At 42.5% G+C, this 23,124-nt stretch overlaps 2 protein-coding genes across 2 annotated transcripts; both read right to left on the bottom strand.

Moving 5' to 3' along the window:
• Positions 1-259: 259 nt before the first annotated feature.
• Positions 260-3,438, bottom strand: LOC104465809 (protein unc-80 homolog). The gene is made up of 4 exons (XM_010078999.1): positions 3,359-3,438; positions 1,836-2,044; positions 1,191-1,297; positions 260-680 (listed from the first exon to the last, which is right to left on the bottom strand). Exons 1-4 carry the CDS (start codon positions 3,373-3,375, stop codon positions 516-518), a joined length of 498 nt encoding a protein of 165 aa, XP_010077301.1. The 5' UTR covers positions 3,376-3,438; the 3' UTR covers positions 260-515.
• A 676-nt stretch (positions 3,439-4,114) lies between these two features.
• Positions 4,115-22,259, bottom strand: LOC104465810 (protein unc-80 homolog; the record flags this gene model as incomplete). The annotated part of the gene is made up of 10 exons (XM_010079000.1): positions 4,115-4,315; positions 6,145-6,293; positions 7,607-7,754; positions 9,670-9,816; positions 10,625-10,987; positions 11,622-11,890; positions 14,775-14,915; positions 16,290-16,512; positions 17,142-17,276; positions 21,998-22,259. Coding segments are annotated over 10 exons (2,038 nt in total), but the record flags the coding sequence as incomplete, so codon positions are not given.
• Between the last annotated feature and the right edge of the window lie 865 nt (positions 22,260-23,124).

The raw sequence follows: 23,124 nt of genomic DNA on the forward strand, positions 1-23,124 counted from the left end.
AAAAGAGATAATTATAACAAGGTTTGTGCAGGGTTTTCAATTTCATCAGTGCTGATCTTTGCTAAAACTGTCAAATGGTCACAAATTGGAAAAAAAAAAAAAAGAAAAAACCAAAAAACCTGATGGAACACCCATTGTTATATCAAGCAATGAAAGATTTATGCACCTAATTTTGAACTGAATAAGTGCTTTGAAGCAAGCATTGATTTTTCAAGTGTATTGATCAAATTGAATTTGATTTTAAAAGCCCAAATGTAGTATTTGCATAATTTATTTGGATAGTCTTGATTTTCTAAATAATTGACTTTACCAGAGTTTTTTTCTAAATCAAAATGAAAGAAAGAAGGAAGGAAAAGAAAACAGTTACAAAGACTAAAAAGTTGGAAAAGGCTAGAATGGATACAAAAACTACGGAGAAAGCAGGAAAAAAGGGAAAAGTGTAAAATACAGAAAGAAAGAGATTTAAAAAAAAAAAAGACAAAAAGAAAGAAAAAAGAAGACGAGAACCCTGATTTCTAACCATCTTTTTCTTCTGTGTGATGAAGCTTGGATGGGTGTCTTCGGCAGGTGCGCCATTTACCAAGACGCTTGAAGAAATTCTCCTCTTCATCTCGCCCATTGTCCAGGCCACCTCCTGGTCCCCCTCCTTCTGACAGCTTCACCGCGCTGGTAAACTTCACCTGTGCAAGACAGAGGACCAGGTCAGGTGGCGCCGTACCGTTATCTCTTGGTCTTCCTTGCTTAGACACAAAGCAATTACAGAAGGGCTTTAACACAGTGGATCACCATAGCAACACAAGTGGGTCTGCACAGATTTACGTACGCTGAAGCACTTCATCTTTTAAGCTTTCTGCTTAAAGGACTGGTCTTTTGCAAGAGGCTGTAAAGGCACAAAAAAGGAAGAAGTGTGACCAAGAATTAAACCTTAAGTGCGATGACAGAGCCTGCATTTCTCTCTCAGTGAGGCACACCAAGGCAGACCAACAAGTACTGTGTAAGTATAACCTAGTCTTCACTGTGAGCCACAAAAGCCCAGTATCAAATTCCCATGGCAGTCTACTCTGAAGATTTCTGTGATCGAGTCTTGTCAGCTGCTATGTCCATGTTGAGTAGAATGTTTCACTGGACAGCTAAAACCAGCCAGATCCTGTCCTTCCAAGCTCTCTGCAATCCTGGCCTGACACGTTTACCTTGGAACTCTGCCTGATGAAAGACAGACGGTCGACAGAGCTGATATCTAGGAGATCTTCCACCCCGTCAGCCAGGCCAGAGAGGGAGGAGCGCTTCAGCCAGTTCCCTGTTGCAGAATAAGCTGCTCAGGACAATTCTGAAAATGCTTCCAAGCAGAATCTATTAATTAGCGTTTGCAGCTTATTTCTCCAGAGTGGTCATGCCAGGGTATAGGAAAATGGGAGGAAAGAGGAAGGCAACGTTTTCATGTTGCATGCATTAACTACCATGCAAGGCCAGGTCTTGGGGCTTGTAAAGGATGTATTTTTGTCTATCAAATGCTATTTGGAATATTTATCTTCTACAGAGAAGAACAACACCTGTGAGATTAAGGTACCAGCCTACTACTTTGGAGACACATTCAGTATTCTATTTTGCCACAGATATCCTCTGTTACCTTTGGCAAATTGCTTATGTTTCTCTTTGTCTCACTTCCCCATCTGTAAAATGGAGGGAGAAGCATTTCCCCACCTTCCCTTAGGGGAATATACAATATACTTGGACAATAAGGAACTGTGTTGTAATATTTCTTAAGACAGATATATCTATTGGTGTTTCTCTGCACATGCAATATGTATACAGAATAGGAAGAGACATACATTTACCTATGGGGAGTTTGAGTTTCTTTCGAAGGGAGATCCGTCGGGATCGGGAGCGGGAGCGCCTGTCTGTGGTGGTCCCAGAGTGAGCAGTGGTACACTCGGATGTGTCCTGCTCAGACTGACTACTGGTGTCACTCGCTGCACTCTGTGACTTGAACATCTTTCGCCAGAAGTCCTTGCGTCCCAGGACAGCCCCTTGGATTTGCTCATCACTGGAAGAAAAGGGATGCAGAGTGTGAACTGCATTTCAGTGAAGTTTGGATGCTCAGCAGAATGAGGCCTCCCTTCCACAGTCCCCTCCTGGCCTCTCTGTTCTTTGAGGTTGTTTCATTTTGAATTCCAAACATGCGTTTCCTCAGTGGGACATAATCAAGTTTGACAACATGCTCAATATTGTTAAAGGCACAAAATAACCATCTTTTCTACACTGAGGAGCTTGTCTACTGAACAAGTCATTCCAATTTTTAGTTTCAACATGTGAAAAACAAATCAACTTCTTTAGGTCAAAATGACCCACATTGATAAGACTGCATCAGTGCTTTCTACAAGCACGTACACTGGAGAGCTTTTGGACATCACGATAGCCATTTATGAACCCACTGGAATCACAGTTCCATTAACATTTTGGAATGGGGACAGCATATTTTGCCATACTCTCGAGATCTCCCATGGCTGTGGCAAGGCTCAGAGCAGAACAGCATGCTGCAATTCTGCAGAGCAGTAAGGGCCTTTGTGTTCTTGCAGCCTCAGCAACAGTGAGGATTTGCAGGCTTGGTTAATGCAGAAGAATACATAATATAGAGCTCTGGGCCCTTGTGCAAGCAATGCCTTCATACAGTGCATTTCAAAGCACTCTAACAAGACATTCAGAGGGACAGAGAAGTTGAATGACTTGTCCAGAGTCACCCAGGGACTGATGGCTATTTATAAAATTTTCTTAAATTCTTAAGAGTATTGATTACATTTATTTCAGTATTAAATGACAGAATTCTTTGGACAATAGAGACTTCAAATGTGCGATCCCTAACAGCAGGTTGATTTACTCATTAAGAAAATCAATAGAGTACATGTGCTGATAAGGGAAATACAACCATCTTTGGAGACTACGTGCCTAAGACTGGTCAGGAATGGGCTGGCTCTTGGGAGGCAGTAAAGGATTAATGACCCTTAGCAACAACTTGGAAGTTGAAAATTAATAGAATCATCCCCCAGAAGTACAAAGCATGGAAAACAGTTGTGATGACATCTCTGAGTAATTAGCACTCCACCCATGGTTATGATGGCATGTGATATTGACACATCTACTGCACTATCTTTCAAAAGTCTCTGGTTGTTCCCCATAAAAATCAGGGTGGGTCCAGGAGGCAGTACGGAAAAAAAGCTTTACCTGGATGTTAGCAGCAGCTCCTGAACAGACACTTAATGCCTTGTTGCACCATCCAAAGAGACATGTCCTTGTGCATTTGTACTAACCCCAGAAGGAAGCTGCTGGCAATAACGCATGAAACAATTACATATTTACTTACTGTTCTGGAGTTTGCATTGGGCGGCTTGAGATGTAACTACGGCATTCATCAGGGGCAGCTGATACCTGGCCTTTGTCAATGATGACACTTCCCACCTCGGATCTGTGCAGACAATATAAATCATCAGCTAAAGCAAATGGACGGCCCATCACATAGCTACATGACATGGAAACCAGCACTGCTGAGCAAAGAAAACAGCTTTACAAATATACCCTCTCTTTAGCAACTTACTGCCTCATTCATGAAAAAAGCTTCAGCTCTTAGAAGCAAAGACAGTTTTTAGGAGTTTTTCAACTTTCTGAATCCTTCTTCCCAACATTTTAATATGACAAGCCTCAAAACACCAGAGAAAATTTATTTTTGATAAAGAAGCGTGTCAGGATTAGATTTCTTCTGGGACTTGTTTTGCATACCAGATAAACACGCATGTCACATAAACAACACTAAGGATGTGATGCACATTAAAAGCTATGTCCACATAGTGTTTTGGGACTGACACTGTGCTGCTTATTTCTCTTAACCCTTCCTCCTCCCAGTGTTTCCATTGCACTGTCCTCTTAGGCCTCTTGTACAAGAGGCTTAGCACTTTTTGCTGCAACTCTATTACTGATTCAGTTCATTAAATCTTAAAGGAGATAGCTGCCACAGTACAATTCTGAACATCGGGAACTGACATATCCTATCAGATAAAACACGCAAGCCCTTGGACTTTCCACATTTGTGCTCAGTGCATGTAGTTATACAGCCATATGCAGGTTAGTCATTTACCTTCTCCCTCCTGAACACCCACCTTTTGCTCACAGAGGGTTTTGGCTCTTGCTCCATTTCCTCTGTTTTTTTTCCTGGTATTAACTTTTCAGCGCTGTCTAAGAGGGCACTGAGTGCCACTCTCCGAAAGACATTCCCATGAGCCTCCTTGATAAACTGGACCAGCTGTCGGATATCGCAGTACAAGCCCTGTGTAGAAAGACATGAAGAAAATGAATGAATTCAGTCTGCAGTTTGTGAAGAAGCAGTGACAATCAATAGTTGCTATGGTACTTCAGCAGGCCATTACTTTCTCTGTTTGATATTGTCTCCATGTAGAGGGTGTGTGTTTTCTGGCTGGAATCAGAAGCTCTAAGCTCCATTTAGTGAACCCAGAAGAAGCAGACAATGAGGAGCCTTATTATGGAATATGTTCTGCAGTGGGCTAAAGCAGATGTAGAGATATAGGAGGCTAAAACAGCTGCAAGATGAGGGAGCTGCAAAGACAACTTAAAGCCTGTTTCGTCCCCTTCATCTAGCCCATAATCTTAAAAGGCATCAAAACACTAAATTAATGGGTGGGGGGGAAGTCAGAGTGTAAAAAATTGCATATATTGTTTCAAAACCAGTGGGTGTCTTGGGATTTTTCTTAATTAGAGCTTTACATCAGGGGAAGAGAGAAGAGTGACTCACTCATTCCCCAACCTACTCCTACACTCAAGGCTCTTTTTAGTTCTGAACATTCGTACACATCTGTGACGTGACAACCACCTCTACATCTGAGGGCAAGGGGATGGAGGGAACAGTTTTACAGGACCTGATTCTTGATCTGTGAACTCTCCTGAAAGACCTTGGGTTATTCTGAAAATCCCCAGCTAGGAATTGCACAGCCATCTTTCAAAAAAAGAAAAAACCTAACCCCAAATAAACAAATAATTGGATCTGTGTACTGATTAAGGCTCTTTTCAATAAGAAACTGCACACAAGATTGACTTTAAATAGCGACACAACAACACGAAAACCTCATATATACTCTACACAATATGTTCTCCATATAGACACACTTAATGCTGCTACGCTTCAAGGTCAGTTTCACCTTACACACTAGCTAAAATAAAGTCCAGAAAGACATACAATTTATAAGGAAAATTTACACTTGGTGATCCTAATCTAGGTCCAACAACAGTGCGTGTTTTTCTGAATCCCACCACTTAATCTCTGCTGAGAAACATTCCAAAGGAGGAATGTCCATAAGAACAAGAGGACTTGGACCCAGGCAGACTAGTCTGCTGGTTTAAGATGTTACTGTGGTTTCCTTCTCCCTCTCCTGTTGCCTCACAAAGGATTACTGTCCCTCTAGCTGGACTTCAGTGCCTCCACAGCACCGCTGTAAGGACAGAGCACAAGAGTGCTTCTTGGTTGTATTGATGAAAAATCCTAATTTCTGATAATAAAGGAGGTGGTTTGAGGTTAGCAGCTAGATTCTGCACCAATTTGAACGAAGACATCTTGTGTCATCCATTCTACTGACTGCTCTGGGGAGATAGCACATAGGCAGCAACCAGCACCACCTTACATTCCTCCCATTATTTAGTAAATTGAATGTTTGTCTAAACCTTGGGAAGATCTACTGAATCGCTCTTCAGTAACTCACATACTCTACTATGGGTGGGCCATGTCCTTAACTAAGTAAACTGGCTTCATCTCTGCTGAAAGGTGGTTTATGCTTGCTGTGGTCTCGTTCATTACTCCCCTGCTCCAGACTATGCTACTGAACTACTTGGAAAAAAAACCTGCAGAAGCTGCTTGAACAGAGTCGAAAATGCAATTCAGAGTGAACAACTTTTATCCTGGCTAAGTCCTCAAGTTCCGATGCAGGCATGAAAGGAGGGCATCACATTTATATCATGTTTCAACTGTGACTGCATAGCTTGCTATGCTCGTGGGATTTGGCTAATCTGAATGAATTCTTCACTGTAAACCTCACTAGTGACACCCAAGTGAAAAGTAACATTGTTAACACGAAATCAAGTGCTTACCAGGTTTTCCGGGCTGTGCAGCTCATGTGTAGTGGAAGCACAACGGGTGATCAATGACTTGAACATGGCACTCACAATAATACCTTCTACACTCTGGGCTGTAGACTTGTTGTCCACTGTGGTGAAGTTATTCCCAAATCCAGCCTTGTCTGTGAAATTCAAGTACAAGCAAGTCCCCCTTGTTAGGAACAGTGCAAAAAAGATGGCTTAAAGACACACAGACAAGGGCAAGTCCCCATCTAATATCCTATGCTCAGTTCCCGCAATCCCACCTCACAAAAATAAAGCAGAAGGGAAAGGTAAAATAAATGAGAAGGTTTAAATCTTTCCAGAAATAGTTGTAGTATGAAAAAGGATTAAAAAGAGCAGGTCCACTCTGTCTTCCTATTGTCCACATCACTCAGAGATGTACAGAACAAGGAATAAAATTTGAACAATACCTCCAGCTTTTCTATTTACTGTTCTAAAGGACAAGAGGTGTTTGATTAAGCTCAAAAGCGACAACATTCACAAAAAGAAAATCTCAACTAAAGGAATGCTGTTCTTGGAAGCTACATAAGGACACCAAACTCTTAGACAGAGTCAAAAAAGAATTACACAAGAAACATCCCAGTTTCATTAGGTGAGAGAAAAGACTTTCAAAAGCTGCGTGAGCTGCCATGCTTCAAAGCATGAGCTAGTCAATAATTGATGAATAGTTGGGAAAGCTTCCTATGGGTATCTCTTTTACAAAAGTCTTCTATATAATATTTTTAATGCTTTCTCTGAAATGCCTGAGATCAGATACAAGCTAATAGACTAGTCAGACTCCCTGAGTGCTTCAGAGCAGCTATTCCTACTCTGAACAATCATTATTAACTGTTGTTGCATGCAGTGACCAAGCATAAATGTTTGGTCATTCTAATAGCACCTGGAATAATTTTTCTAACTTAAAGAAAAGAATACACATATACATAGACACACTCTTGTAACTGCAGGCATGCACATCTGTGTGTTCATGTTCTTGTTTATTCCATCTGTTCTTGCTCTTTACTGCCTCACCTGAGGCACCGCAGAGGGTTTTAATGCTCAATTATATCTCCATTCAGAATAAACGTTGGATTAAACAGGCCATTCCAGCTGGTGCCTGGTTATATCATGAAGCAGAAAACTTCCTGCCTGAGGCATAGCTGAATGAAAATATTTCTTTGAAGAACCATGAACAGGTAGGATGAATCAAAAGAGAAGCCTTCAATTTGAGGTGCACTGGGTGATGCAAGATCACCAGAGGAGATCACTGGGTGGTCAAATCAGAAGAGACCCAAGTCCCCTGACCCACACGGTCTGATGATATGGTCTGTATATTCTCAGGATAGTAATTAACTTTTTTTTTTTTTAAAGGAAAATATAAGGGTGTGGCTTCTTTCTGATTGTACAATTTAGGAACATTCAAGTGGGAGTTTCTGATGCCAGCTATACTTACTGTCAGTGACTGGCTCCATACAGAATCCCAGTAAAGCATGCAGGAAATCCACCACATTATTGAGAGAATCCCTGTTCACATAATCCCTCATGGTCTGCCGGAACTGCATCTTATCCAGTTTGTACAGCTTTGTGAGGCAGTTCTGAGCCTGCAACGATATCCATCAAATCACATCACATTGAAATATGTGTCTGAATTTTGCTAATAGGAGCAGGGTATTTTTTACTTTTGCTTAGCCAGTGCTCTGCTCTGCTGTCTAGAGTAACCTCCCTTAGGAGGCAGAAGGTTCAGGTCCTGTAACAGAGGACAGTTTTGCCTCTGAAGCAAACAACACGTTCAGCACAAGGAGACAGTGCTGAAGGCACCAGTATGGGTGGCACTGTTTGGAGGTGGTGAAGCCACTGCCAGCCATGTCTCAAGGCCCCTCCTGCTCTCCCCAGCCCCAAGGTAAAATGTCACTGAACAGAAATGAAGTAGGCATGTACCCCTCAGTCAAGGCTTGTTTTGCCTTGGTGAAAAAGGCTCTTAGCTTCAGGCATCTGATTTTCAGTCTCTGGCTCAGACCCAACCAATTTGATGCACCTGTACCCAGTGACTATACATCATGCAAAACATTAGCTTTTTATTTAAAAGTTATTAATTGTCAACTTCTTATCACAAAAGTATCCATCCTACTGGGACCCCATGAAGGGGTTAGAGAATCTGAAATATCAGCTTTATGGGAAACATGAACTCTCCAGCTACCTGCCATAGGGTGTTTAACTTCCCAGTAAACTCAGACATGTGATTGTCCATGCAGTCAACACAAATGGTTCATGCAAAGCAGTTTGGCCAGCCAAACACACAGAAAATGCAGCAGACTTAAACGAACAGGAAAATCTCTTCCCATAAAGACCTGAATTCAATGAATCTGCTAAGAACCTTGGCTCCAAGAGACCTGTTCATTTATGCTTAATGTTGTGCATGGGCCCAAATGTTTTTGCTGGCCCAGCTCCAACACAATGTAAAAGCCTATCTGACATTTTGGTGAATATGGTACATGTTCAACCAGTACTCTGTGCCAAAACTTTCTAGTGTTACCACTGGGACTCTTGTACCCCATCTTGTTCTGTTGTGTCCAGAACTAACATTACTGGTGCAGTAGTCTCCTCAGTACCTGAAAATCTAGCTAACAGAAGAAGACTGCATGATACAGAGGCAGCCCATCCATCTCAGAGCCATCTAGCTCAGATCCCAGAACCAAATGATATCTCTGTTGGCATGGCTCAGGCTAACCAAAGCCATGGAGAAGCACCTGGCTCCCAGCCACACTGGGATGGGTACAGTGTAAATTCTCATTGCCGTCATCAAAAATGTTTCTTGCTGCAAGCACAGAAGGCGAGGAAGAGGCATGTGCTGGAGAAAACCTTTGAAATACTCCCATTTGGCAGGGCATTGGACTGACCTCAGGCAGTCAAACTCTTCTGGATGAAGTCAGATATCAGGGCTACATCCTGTGCATCTTCCACTGCTTCAGCTTGGGCAGAGCCAAAAATGTAAGCAACCAACAGTGACCACCCACCCTGTCCTTCAACAGGGCACGAGTCTTCTACTTCCTTGCAGCACACTAATGTGCCTGCAAGCACAGTGCGCTCCAACAACCAGAAGCTGATGGAGCAGCCCACCAGCACCCAGTCAGAATCACCATTAGGAAACGTGGACATAACTACACCCTAGAGTTCTGGATTCAGATATGCAACCCAAGATAGCTACACCTCTTGTAAATAGTGTACTCTGTTGCGGTACCGTCAATGTGAAAATTACTTATGCCAGCTCACACAGAGGATTTGATCCCCTGTATCTGTCCCTTCCCAGACAACACATCCATTGGGGTGCTCAGAAGCACCCTTAGCAAGCCCCAGGGGCTCAAAGGCAGCACGACAGCTGAAAATCTGCTACAGCTGGGCAAAGAGCAACACATTTACTGCCAATACAGAGAAAGCTACAGAGGGGGCAGACAGCAATCTCAGCAGCTGATGTCAAAAGTACAAGGGGGACGCTTTAATGAGCTTTAGTTCTCTTACATTCTCCCGGAATACCTGGTGTCTCAGGCGATCTCCAGAGAGCCCTCGGTGTCCTTCTCCACAACCATAGGCACAACCCAGGGACTTCACTATTTTGATCAGCATTGTGAGTGCCAGCCTATGGGTGCTGATAGATGGGCCTTCATCCTGAGAGTCACAGAAGGAAAGGTGGTATGAAACCCTGGCACAACGACTGGCGTTTTGTTAGCATTTTACTTTTAACAAATTGCTGTCCATTTCTCCTCTCAGACACTCCATTACTGAGTTGTTACACTTGAAATATTTACTCCAATTATTTTTCAAGTTTAGGGACCAGCCCTCTCCCTTTCAGCTCCTCTCAAAAAGTCATGCTATCAGTGCGAAGCCCTCTACACTCAGCTATGAATACCATTCAGCACTTACTTCAAAAAATTCTGCCTGAAAAACAGACCACTGGCTTGCTTGAGCAGAAAAACAAGCATCTTTTCAAAATGTCTTAGGTATTCCGTTACTACGTATTGCAGCTTTGGAGGTCAGCAATACCACCTCTTGGCCAATTCTCATAGCAATGTTGAAAAATGTATGATTTCTGGTCGTCAAAGAAACAAACTGTGCTCACACACTGTATTCTGTTTTTCCTTATAAGCTATGAATAATAAACCTGAAAAAAAAAGTCATTGTGAATGAGGGTTTCAGGCACTTGAACAAGAAATTGGAAATGTACATGCAAGGCTCACAAACTCTGATTTTGGCATCTGCTTTCCTGGAGTAGTTACAGTGCTTGAATTCCCAATTGTGTTTCTTCAGTGGAACCCAAAATGAGCACCAGAGCAAAACAAATTAATTTGTGATTGTGGTGAAAAAAAAAAAAAGGGGGGGGGGGGGGGGCAGAAGGGTAGTTGCATACACATGCACACTCAATTTTAACAGACCTTACACTCCATTCAGGTATTGTATAAAGCAAAGCAAGACAAACCTTTTCTTGTTTTTTGTCATTTTTCTCATATGGCCCTCCTCCTCCACCACCACCTCCATCACTTCCACCTCCGCCACCACTTCCACCACCTCCGTCTTCTCCTCCATCTCCAGCTCCACTGACTGGGGGAGGCCCAAATCCACAAGCTGAACCACCAGAAGCAGCCCCTTTGAGCTGGAAGGATCCTTCACTTGGTCTCTTTTCAGGGGCCTCATTTTCTTTGTTCTCACTCTTCCTCTGAACCTTCTCTACACAGGGGACCACACCAAGCTGAAGTAAGCACTCCACAATGTTCAGTGCCACATCACAAATCCGGGAACTGATGTCATGGTTCAGGACCAAGTAAACAGCCTTCAGGACCACCTGCAAAATTCAAACATCATATTTAAAGTCGGACTTATTTTCTCTCCTAGCATCATTTAGTGCCTGGAAATTCTAGTCACAGACCAGAGACTCATTATAGCAGGCAGAGTACAAACTCAGAATGAAGTACACACAACCCTCAACCCCAAGAGCCTACAATCTAGGTGTAAGACCAGAAACCACAGACTGGGCGCAGTCAGGCAGAAAAGGAAACCACAAGATAACATCTGTGAGCCTGAGAACACTGCTTCAGTGCACCAGGAACTGTCAAGTCATTAAGGGGAATGCAGAAAAGGTGAGTTTTAAGGTGCCATTAGAAGAAAGGTGCCATTCAGTTTTATACTATTTTATAGGGAACTTGGTGCATGCCCCAAGAACACATCCATTAAATAACATCACTTAAGATTTGATGTGTGCATTCCACATGCACATGCACTCCTTGCAAGGAGTAATAGGAGTTGCAGTGTCTCAGAGGAGACTTATGATATGCACAAATGTATCTGACTGACCTTTGTGTACTGCTGAGAGAAGTCATATAAAGAGGTGGAGGAAAAGCCCATCAAAACCCTGATCTCAATGGTACAGCTATATTGACAGAAGAGGGACCCGGCTTTCCTCATTCCTTGCCAATTACCGAAAGATCCAGCATGCCGTTCTTGTGGACAAAGTTGTTGGTTCCATCAATGTGATCCGTATCTTCCAAGCAACTGTAATTGATGCAGGAGTCTGTCAGGCTCCGTGGGAGGTTGGCACATGCGAGCGGCTCATGGGGCATCTCAGGGATTGGCACCTGGTTGCAAAGCTTCCTCATGTGCTCACTGAAGAAATCAGCGTAGCCCACATTGAATGAGGCCAGGGTAGTGTTGAAGGTGGCCACGGTGATGGTGGAGATCTGGGACCGCACTGCAGGGAGGAAAATGGCTACCTGTCAATTTCCATCTCTAGAGTTACGAAATGGCAAACTGAGGCTGTCCTTGACGACAAGAAGGGAGCAGCTCTTAACACAGCTTGTAATGCTGAAAGACAAGACAGGCTCTTAATTCCTATCATGGGTACAGAGATGAAAGCACAGACTCATTTCTTCCTTTAAGCCAGTGTAAATTAGAACAACCCCAAGCTTGCTCTAGCAGTACAGTTCCATGGCAGCTTAAGTTGATCTCAGACAACTGGGCAGTTAAGTAGATCAGGGAGCTCAGCCAGCGTAAATCCAATCCAAAAGGGAGATTAGATTTTGGCTAGCTTTGCTCCCTGTATTGGTCCAGTGCCTGGTCTTAAAACCAACACTGTGAAAAGAACTCTGCAGTGGGATGAGGAGTGCAGGCAGGGTAACAGCATCACTAATCTGGAACAGCTTTCTAAGTCACACCGATTTGAAATATTTCATCACACCAGCTGAGAAAAATGGAGCAGTGTGTTCCTGACAGTACCTGTGACAGTCTAAAACATCTCCAGAATGCAAAGCTGACCGATGAGAAAGGTAATGTGGTGTCCAAATTCACAGTGCACAGAGAAGGGACCTCATGACATGGCCAAGCTTAACTTCAAACTGGTTAGCTCAGGTAGTGACAGTATTTTGGCTACACAGGCCAATTTTTATCAAGAGTTCACCAAGGTTTTACAACTTATGCTGAACTCCAGGCCACGATGTTAGTAATTTCCCACACTTAGCGTTTTGTAAGTAGGCTTATACACCTGTAGTGTAGAAAGACCCTATTGTATCCCACAGTGCTGACTGGACCACCTTCTGCCAGACAGTACAGTAACAGGGCTACAGAATAACAAAGAACCTGCACCTAAGGCTATTTAATGTGTCCTAGTGAATGAAATAACATACATATAATAAGAATCTTCAAGAACTGACTCAGTGATGGAGTGGTTATATTATGCAAATAACAACTTGCCAGTGTGATGACGACATTTCCTCATAGCCTGTGCAACCCTGCTAGCGCTGAACTAGCGCTATTTATTAGGAGAAATGTTCCGAGGCCTATAGCAGTACCGTGAAGCAGGCTACAATTTGGTCAGTTATCAGGGCAGGAATTAGCTGCCTGTAATCACAGCATTGCTTGCTGGCAAGTGTGACTTTTCAATGGCATTCACTGAAATTTGCATGGTGAAGATAATAGAGATGGAATCAGGAAATTTTGTACCTGAGCTACCAAGATTGATGATTATCCAAGGGTAGCTATTTTTTGTTTCACTAAGGTTTTGCTTGCCTTGTTTTGAAATGGATAACAAAAATCCATATCCAAATCCTACATAAAGTAATTTTTCCTGTGTTGTATCTTTATTTTGTTATCACTGATAGGGCTGACTCCTAGATGGGACTCACAGAGGCAGGGAAGGAGGACTAAATGCTCTTCATTTACACCCACGAATGTCTGCAGCATATGTCCATGTGCCTGTGACTCCTCTTGAACAGCTACCTAGGACATAACTAATTTTTTCATCTCTGCTTTTCAGTGTGTTAGCCAGAATAAATTAGCTTATTAGCAAATGTCTCCTGTCCAGGGAAAGTAGACAACAGACGGGAAATCATGAATGACCAGTAGACAGAACAGTTCATTCAAAGTCACAGGCTACCACTAGAAATAATATGATTTGTCCTCTTCTTCATATAGTTGCTGCACAATTGTACCTGGGGTACAACTAGAAAAATAACCATCGCAAACGGCCACCTTTTAGAAAATATTTGGCTAGAAAGCTGGTGCAGTGAGTGGGATTACTGTGCTATAGAACAAATTGAGGTCAGGAAGACAGACTCCACAAAATTGATCCAGGAGAAGGGCTTTGCTCAGGAGATAGAAAGCAGAGATGAAGGAGATATGCCCACAGTGGATTAGAGCTGATGAAAATCCATACGCTCTCAGACTATTCAGTTGCTGTGCTAAAAGAGCACGGACCTTTGAGAGCTCCAAGGCTCCAGCACATATCACGCGAGTGCATCTAGGTATTCTGCCTGACATGGAGACACAGACTGTGCCCTGCTCCACGGCGTGCATGATACCCTGTTCCCCCATCGAGGTTTAAGTTTGCACTTGCCACAGGTGAGGCCAAATCTCTGTGAGCAGGTTTTGCCAGCAGCACTATGCATGAGGGAAGAAACAAATTTGCTGTGTTTAGGCAGTAGGAGCAGTGCCAGCAAAGTGCTCTGATGCAGACAGCCCTGCTGACAAAAGAGAGCTTTCCTCTGCTTGGCTAACAGTGTTTGACAAAGGTGGTGTTGACCTGCCAGTAGAAAGACTCTTCCTTCTGGAGCAGACTTCATCTCACCAGAGGCCCTCCCATTGTGGTCTCACTGACATTGCTGTTTCTGCAGAAGGCTCCAAAACAGATGGGCCACAGGGAGATTTCAAATAAACATAAAAGCCAGGCTTCTATTTGCAACCAGGGGAATTAAGAAAAAAATGTGATTCTGAGCACAATCCAGAAGCTGGGGACTATGATGGGGCGTTAAACACCACAAGATTCCCCATGAAACCACTAAAGTTAGCAATACCAAGTTGCTGCCCAAAATTCTGTGCTGTGTTGTAGTAAGGCAGAAAAGAAACCCCAAACCCTGCCTTCTCCCTGCTAACAGCTGACAAATTTTTTGATGAACTGCACCAGATAAACATGAAAGGTTTGGAACATTTTTCTACGTAGAACAAATAAAAACCTTCAAGAGATGTGGGGGGAAAAAAAAGAAAAAAAGTTATATAGTCATACATGGAAACAGTAACACTTCCTCAGGTTCTTGGAGCTGATATTTCAGTGAAAGGTTTCTTTCCTGATGTGTTAAATTTACCTTCTTTGACGATGTTCTCTCCATGGCTGTTTGAGTGGTCCGGCAGATCAGAGACCAGCGTGTGATGGGAGTGTGAGTGCCTAGCGCTCAGGCTCTCCATCTCCGTGGCTGTGTCAGAGCTCCCCCGTCTGGTAAACTTCCCTAGGGTGAAGACAAGAAATGGAAATTTAGTTTATGCATCTGAGAGTTGCTTGGAGGCAACAGACTGTAACAGAGGTTAAAAATTGAATGACTAGAGTCTCCAAAAGTCAAGGCCTTCCAGGACCCTGTGAAACAGAACCAAACATTATAGTGGAATATCTCACAGGGGTTCATTGACATAAAGATCGAATATACAAACTCTGCAAGGCTCTTCCCCTCAGCACATACTGATTTAGCTGACATGCACATTGTCGCCCTCCAGCAGCTTCAGGAAAATAAGACTGGTCAGCACTGAAAGACTCCACCCTTTGGGGCAAGTTATAGGAATTTGGTTTCTTCTCCCCTCCTCCAAAAGAAATAGATATATTAGGATGGGGAGTGCTAAAGCAAAAGATCTGTTGACCATTGGATCTGAAATACGTTATTTCACTGAGATATCAGAATGAAAGAACTGTAGGTTAAGCCAGGACAAGAATCTGAAGCCCCTGAAATCAAAATGTAACAAACTTCTTGAGCTGACAATATGGGAAGGATGATTTGGATACTAAGTTTTCTATTCTTGTGCAAATCTATAGGTGTTTGAGTATTAACCATTGATAAAACACAGGTGAATCTTTAAGAATTCACTTGGCAAAGCTCATTGTCCTTTGTCCCAAAGAGGGAAAAGTTTACAATGGAGAGCTTACCAAATGATGCCATCTCAGCCAGTGAAAGTTAGAAGGCTCTGGCATGGCCTTAGCCAATCATTTTGCTGCCTAACATCTCCAAACAAGGGTTCCAGGACGAAAAGCTGTGATATTAGGTTTAAGTTTGTGAAACAGAAACAATGCACAGACACTGTTCGGTGAACCTGGAAGCTTGAAGGAGCCGATATTTAGACACTGTGAATTTGCAATATCAAGTGTAAGCCTCACCATCTGAGACAATACCCTATTTATTTTGTATCCACTTGAGGAAGACTGTGGATATTTTTGCCACACGCCTAATGACCATATTGCTGCCTCTCCAGAGATTTCTCTTTAAAAGATGACACAACTGTTCCTTGAATCTATTTTAAGCTGCAGATGCACAATGCTTGCTACCACTCAGGGCAAGTGTGTTGAACTGGTACAGACATGACTACAGGTTGCTACAGTACCTATTATTCCAGTAAAGATGGTAGTTTTCAGAGAAAAAGTGAACTGAAGTGTAAGTTATTCAAGGTCTGCCGTCAGCACAGTTGCCACTTCTACAAGCAGGTGTGTAATGCTGTAAACAGAGCCAAGGACATAAGGTGGCAACAGGATGGCTGAAGAAATAAAGAGCCTCTGTTGTTCTCTGAATGTTCAGGACAGGGATGACACAGAAGCTGGGGTAGAGACAACAATATCTCACCTAATATGGTAGTTTGCCATCCTCCTCTCTCAATGGCACGCCGATCCTCTCCGATTCCAGAGAAACTGCCGAAGGAAAAAGTGCTGCGAGTGGGCGAGACATCCAAATGGTCCTCATGGAGGAGGAAGGGCACCCCCATCCTTCGTTGCCGCTTCTTCCCAGTATGGTGGAAGGGAATCGACCCTTTACGTTCACGCTCTCTGTCTTCTTTGCGGCTCTTAAACTGCAGGAGGAACAGGAGCAAATACAAGAGCAGATAGAGGCTTTGAAGCATGGCAGGCTATCATTTGAGGAAAAAAGACAACATAGATATGTGGTCCAAGAGTAACCTTCCACTCTGAGCTTTTTATCTTGGCCATTTACCCTGATTGCAACTATCTGCACTCTGGGACCATATGAGTATTTAAACTCAGTCTTGCCCTAGGCTGGGATGGATGCTCTTGTATAATTTTATAACATTCTCAGACCATGAGCTAGTTTCATAGAATCCACAAAACTCTGCTAAGTATCTTAGATAGCTGCAAACCCAGAGCTTGATGAGGTAAAAAACATTGGAAAAACCTCACTGAATTAGCTGGAACTACAGTGAGCACCAACACTTAAAAATCAGCACTGTTTGAGTACCCTCCCCTCATGCAGTTTCAATTTGTGAAAAAATTTCACTATTGTGTTTGGAATGTGCATATAAAAACCTATGTAATAACACACATAATCATGTCCAATTAAAAGATATGTCAGTCTCACATATGGCATGAATATATAGTCCAAGCAGACCTTCAGCTGCTGCTGAGCAGAACACCTATTGAGGTGCTGAATCACAGATAAATTCAAGTACAATTTTCTTCCACTCACTTTTTTGAAGATGTTCATCCCCAGGTCTGTGGAGAGATCTGGAACTGCTGGTCTACGTAAGTTAGTCAGTGAAACCTTGGAAAATGCTTCTGTGCTTAGTGATTTTTCTTCCTCGTTACATTTAATTGTAAGATCCTGCAGCTCACAAACAGAAATAGAGGATAATCAGCTTTAAAAAAAAAGACCTACTTCCAAGAGCTGTCATAGGAGCACTGTAGGGGAAAAGGACCTTTAATTCTTTACATAAAAGAGTATTTACACATTTAAAGAAAAACAAATGAACAAACAAACAAAATTTAGAAACTCCCAGAATTACTGACCTTGACTAATGTTTTGCTGACACAGAAATCCTCAGGCTTGGCTGTCAGTGTGGTCTAGTGGCATGAAAGACTCATGTTCTATCCTGCTCTCATTCTGATCCCAGATATGACTCTGGATAGCTGACGATCTTCTTGAGGCCTTGGTTTACATATATGAGCAATGACAATGGCTACCCTTTTTGAAGTGTTTTATTTAAGATCTTAGAGAATATGCCCTTAAAGATGTATTTTGGAACTGAACTGCAACAAGTAGCACTGTCCCTTCAAGAGACTTGATTTGTACAAATTTTATTTACTCACTAAAGGAATCTGAGACTTCTACATCAGTAAGCATCCTTTAATTGTCATAACAGTGCTCCAAGATCTGTCCATCGTAGTTCTCATTGTGGTTCATATTTGTGGAAGCCCCTATGGCTGTAGCACAGAATGTCTCACGACAGTGAAAACCTTGATTTACTGACAGTTCAGCAGAGGGCACTCTACTCCCCTTGTGCAGTGAGCCACACACATTACAGCTGCCTGCTATAGAGAAAGGCTTTGCTGCAAAAGGTGGCACCAGCTCAGCTCCTGGCCATCTGTTCTCATTAAGGATCTGATGTCACTTTTTCATGAGATGTTTGTTCAGCTGACCTGACCAAATTCCCTCAGGTTCATTTTCTTCTGCCTAAATATCAGCTTGTTTCCAATGGAGATGCTCTTTATTGTCACTCCCCCATCAGAAAGCTTGTGCTAAACAACTGGATCGTGTTAAAATACTTTTTTGCTTTCAATCCAGAGATAGCTGTATGCCAATGATAGACGAAGTGGCTCCTATAGTACAGGAGATTTAGATTCTGGTTAGCCAGACTGAGGATTGCGGAGCTCACTAGCTCTGAAGTACACAAGCGTGCAGTTTTCAGCATGTGAAGGTCCAGCAGAAGCTGGTGACAGTCTTTGCAGCTGAAGTCTTAAGCACCAGGTACCATGTTTGCAGTACTGGGCTACTGGGGACCACACATTCTTCAGAGACTTTTCAGACTAATCAAAGACTACCTTTGAATCCTTCCAATTAAATTTTATCAACACAAGCAAAAGGAGACACACAACAGAAAGATTCCTCTTCACGGCTGTTTTCAGTCACATTCAGTCAAGGTATGCTTTTAAACCGTTTTACACATATGACTAAGGATTCAGGGGAGAAGTCTTATGTAAAAGCCGACAGACAGCAAATCAGGGTTCAACCCTAGGTGCTCCCAACAGCAAGACAGGCAAGTATGTCATATGGCTTGGTTCTTAGCTTTTACAGCTCTCTGGCCTCTTCTGGCTGGAAAAAATTGTATTAATTTATTCCAGATTCATTATCTTTGTCCCTTAGTTGCTAAATCAGTGTTTTATTAGGTGGCCTGTGGCCACCAAAAGGACAGAGCGAGCACCTGGGCCTACTCTGATACAAGCCATACAAACACACAGAAAGAGTCAGTCCCAGTTCCGAAATCCACTTAGAGGAGGTATCAAGCAAACACCACTAGAAAACCAAACTACAGAATCACCTGTTTTGTGTTGCCTTCCTTCTGCATGACTTCATGGCTACCAACTCATTAGTACTTCTCTCAACTCTCAAAATATTACACTTGAGACTCTTGGCTTTATATTAGCACTGCAGTGAGCAACACAGGTGCATTGGTCTTACACTTAATTTAAGCTTTGGCTTTGACCCTGCAATGTTAGTGTGAGACTGTAGAGGTTTGTGAGACTCTGAAGAGACCTGTCCTTACACTGAATTCACTGCACACAGGTGCAATGCAGCTTTCCTTTATCACATATTGACACGTCTGAAATATGGTTAAAGTCACTTTCTAGAGGAAGCCAGTATTCATTTTATTCACACTCCATCCAGTACCCCTTTTCCTATGCAGCAAGGAGTGCTGGCGTGCTGCACTGAATCTTTTTCTACTTTGCTATTCAATTTACTAGGCAATACACGGAGGATATTTTTCATGTTCTCTCAATCCCAACTCCTTTAGCCCAAGCTTATATTTGAAATGTGATTTCAGGCACATAGAAACCAACAAGAAGTGTGAGAGTTTTGCTGAGGCTTAGGGAGATGTAGGAAGTTACCCTGATAAACTGCAGAACAAAAGAAAGAATGTGGATTTACCAGAAAAATCTACAGGTCCCTGATGTGATTTGAGGGCAGCTATTTTTATCTATAATCACTTTCTACTTGCCACTTTAAATCTATCCCACTGAAACACAGAGCGCCAATATTTTTGAGAACTTATTTATCAACTTGAAAGTATGACATTTCCTTAGGAGTTTAAGATCTAGCCTGAAAAAGCAGGCTTTAACCACATCCCTGTGCTGGATGAGCTGGTAAAGTCTCAGCATACAACCCCTTGTGCTGATAGAAAGAAACTACAAATTTTAGCTCTCTGGGGGTGTCTTTCTCTCCTCTGACTAGCAGAAAGCCCTTAGTGATGAGAGTCTGAATTTAAGAACAGCAGTTAATACCCCACAGTTGGCTGGGATGAAACAGAGCCTAGGTACCTCTGTGCATTGCAAAGATTTCAGTCCTCACAGTTGTAAAGAAGGGGGCCATGAGCTGAAACTTTTGCTGCGTGGAAGACTGTTTCACCTCCTAAACACATCTGTTCTGTGTAACAAATTGTAAACCTTTAGAACCAGGATTCCAATTTGATGAAGTACCATAAAAATACACAGGATTGACACTGAGGTTACCAAAAGCAATCAAACCTAGCCCTAGAGGGAAGAATGCCCTGGACATAGTCCTCACATTAAGAGCTAGAAAGTACCCAGTGGGATTGCCAAATGGATTTAACAGAAAAATGTTAGTGAAGAGCAACTGAGCAAAGGAATCTTCTGCAAGAGAAACAGCCTGGAAAAAGGAAGCAATAGCCAAGTGTGTGAAAGGAGAGAAGTGTTTTGCTGCATAGAGAAGAACCAGCATGATACTAGTGCAAACAGTGCCTATGCAGGACAACCCCATTCATGCTGTCACTGTGCTGAGAACCACCAACTGCACTCCCTGATGCACTCGTAGCTAAACCTGTTAATGTGCAAAATAAGCAGGTTGTTCTGAGCAAAGGCGAAGGGACAGTATATACATGGAAACAGTGAACAACATCAACAGCAACGTCTTTCTTTCAATTCTCCCTCCAGGAGATGATATTGAGGATTTTCTGCACATGCACAGCAATCCTGTAAAATCCCCATGCAAAGGTAGATTAAGACTGAATGGTAATTCATGTATGGAGATATGTCAAGCTTTTACAGGGATGAAACAGGCAACATTTTATAAAAATGACACTAAAGTTTAATACTGTTTAAACAATACTGCTGCTGCTGAGCCCTTAAACCCACAAGTAACCACTAGCCCTCATAAAAATAATAAGAATGGATATAAAATCCTGAGATTTAAAAATAACAGTACTAATATTTAGACTGTGCTTGTCTTCTGGCTTATGAACATCTGGGCTATACAGGAGAAAAGATATTTCACCTTCCTCCCTTATAAAATGGCAGGTCAAAAACTGCCAGAGCTCTACAATAGCGAAAGTAAGAATTTTAAGAAAAAGCACCAAAAATTCTGGGAGTTCTGACTCAAAAAAAAGACATTTGACAGCAACATTAACGGAAGATAGAGCCTTTTACTTGAGATGTGTCATAAAATGGGATTGCAAAACCAGAATCTGTATTAAATTTTGTCAGGCAGTTCCATCAACTTAGTAAATCAGAATTTGCTATTAAAAGCCCACAAGACAGGAAAAGAGCACACATCCTAAAAGTAGCACAAATCAACAAGGAGATTAACTGAAACTGCAGCAGCATCCCCTTTTTATCCCTGGAACAACAGGGAGCTACCCAAAAGAAAAAACATTTACGCTCAAACACAAAGATCTTTACTGCACCAAGGTCAGAAGTCTGGGGTTCCTTTTCCAGCAAAACAGGAATCAAGTCTTGACACCCATTAGGACAGTTTGTCTACTGAGGTTTTGTTGGCAAACACAAAGGTAAAAGTTACGTAATCACAGCAGGAGAAGAGGTAACAACATGAAGGGCTTTTGCTCACTGCCACTGTTTGCAAAGTCTACTCCAATATTTTAAATCAGGTGTTTGCCTGGAGTGTGCAGTGCTGTATCAAGTGCAATTCCTTTTTTCTCTTTTGAAGGGTTGCACCAAAAAAGCTCAATGAGTCCTGAGCATTACACCATAAAGCAAAGATGGTCTGATTTCTTCTGACAACTACATTAGTATAGTCTCACATTAAAAAAAAAAAAAAGTTATCACAGTTCATCCTAGATTAATTATCCCAAATCAACCCTCAAGCTTTCAGCAATCACCACCTCTGACTCTCTGCATCAGATTCTGCCTCCAAAACCTTCATTGTTCTCAGGGTCTCTTTCTGAATTGGTGCACATATCTGACCCACAGGCGGTTTAACCAACACCAAAGCTGTGCTTTTCACTAGTTGTCCGGTCGTCACTTCCCAGTATCACCATAACAGTTGCTACGTTCTTATTGATGACAACTGCTTACCTGAGTTTTGTGGGTATTCACCAGAGAGGGTGCAGCAGCCACCATGGAGCTGCTGCGAGGCCTTGGTAAAGGAGTGATCTCTGGCTCAGGTGGTTTCTCCGGCTTTTCCTGCAGCATGTGCCTCAGCCTCTGCAGGTAGTACATTAGTGACCACTGTGTGCCCTCCTCAGACCAATGTGGCTGCAGCAGGCAGCGCAGCACTGCCACATCAAAGTATGTGGCATAGCGAGACTTCTGGCATGGCGGGATCACCAAGGACACCCTGTTCCAAAAAGTAGGAGTAGAAACGTTAGTCACCAGGCTCCTTAGTCCTTCTTAAATACTCAGCTCTCTGAATAAAGAGCCACTAAACGATCATCTCCCAAAAGGCCCAAGAGCCCTAGTAAGAGGCCTAAACTTTAGCCACTCATCAAGATCTGTAAGCCATTCTTATTCTCCTGCCATCTGCAGAAATCACCAGGATGTGCACACAGCTGTGCCTGCCTGAGCTTGCAGCAACATTTGACACTGAGCCCTTGGGACTAAGGCCCTGACTGAGGAAAGCATTACTGAAGACACACAAGTGGATATTTAGCTTTCAGCTCCCTAGAGGACTCAAGTACATGCTTAGTTAAGTGTTTTCATGGATAGGTTGCTTTCTTAAACTGTGGTCTAAAGATAAGCCTCCAGCACCTGCACTAACTGAAGAGTTTGTTCACCTGGAAACAGACAACCCTTGAGCATCTGCTGTTCAGATACTAGTAATTTATATCTAGGAATGGTTTACATTTGTACACACCAAGCCTTAATTAAGAAGGAGCAGGCAGGGCAGCTAAGTTAGTTAACCATTTAAGCCAATTAAATGGATTCTTATACAAGTAAAAGTTACTGCGATGGACACTCTTTACCAAGGTTTGCTAGACAAAAGGACCATTTTTAGCCTTCATTATGACTTCCCTGCCTTTCAGGTGGTGTCATTTCCTGATGGGCTTCAGCATGAAATTTCCTAAGTATTGTAAAACTTAGTGAACAAAAAAGCAAGATGGCTGTAGTAAGCCTCAGAAAATGAGACTCAAGAGATTTCAGATTTCAAAAGGATCATATCTTGTTTTCAAAGTCAATCTTATTGCAATAAAATGCCCCAATTT

Source organism: Pterocles gutturalis, unplaced genomic scaffold (genome assembly GCF_000699245.1).
Source record: "Pterocles gutturalis isolate BGI_N339 unplaced genomic scaffold, ASM69924v1 scaffold27388, whole genome shotgun sequence".
Classification (NCBI taxonomy): Eukaryota; Metazoa; Chordata; class Aves; order Pterocliformes; family Pteroclidae; genus Pterocles; species Pterocles gutturalis.

Bases quoted from the DNA above. Each gene is read 5' to 3' on its own strand.
- LOC104465809 (XM_010078999.1), bottom strand. The intron at 1,298-1,835 runs GTAAATGTATGT...ATTCTGCAACAG, and splicing joins GAAACTCAAACTCCCCATAG to GGAACTGGCTGAAGCGCTCC. The intron at 681-1,190 runs GTAAACGTGTCA...TGTCTTGCACAG, and splicing joins TCATCAGGCAGAGTTCCAAG to GTGAAGTTTACCAGCGCGGT.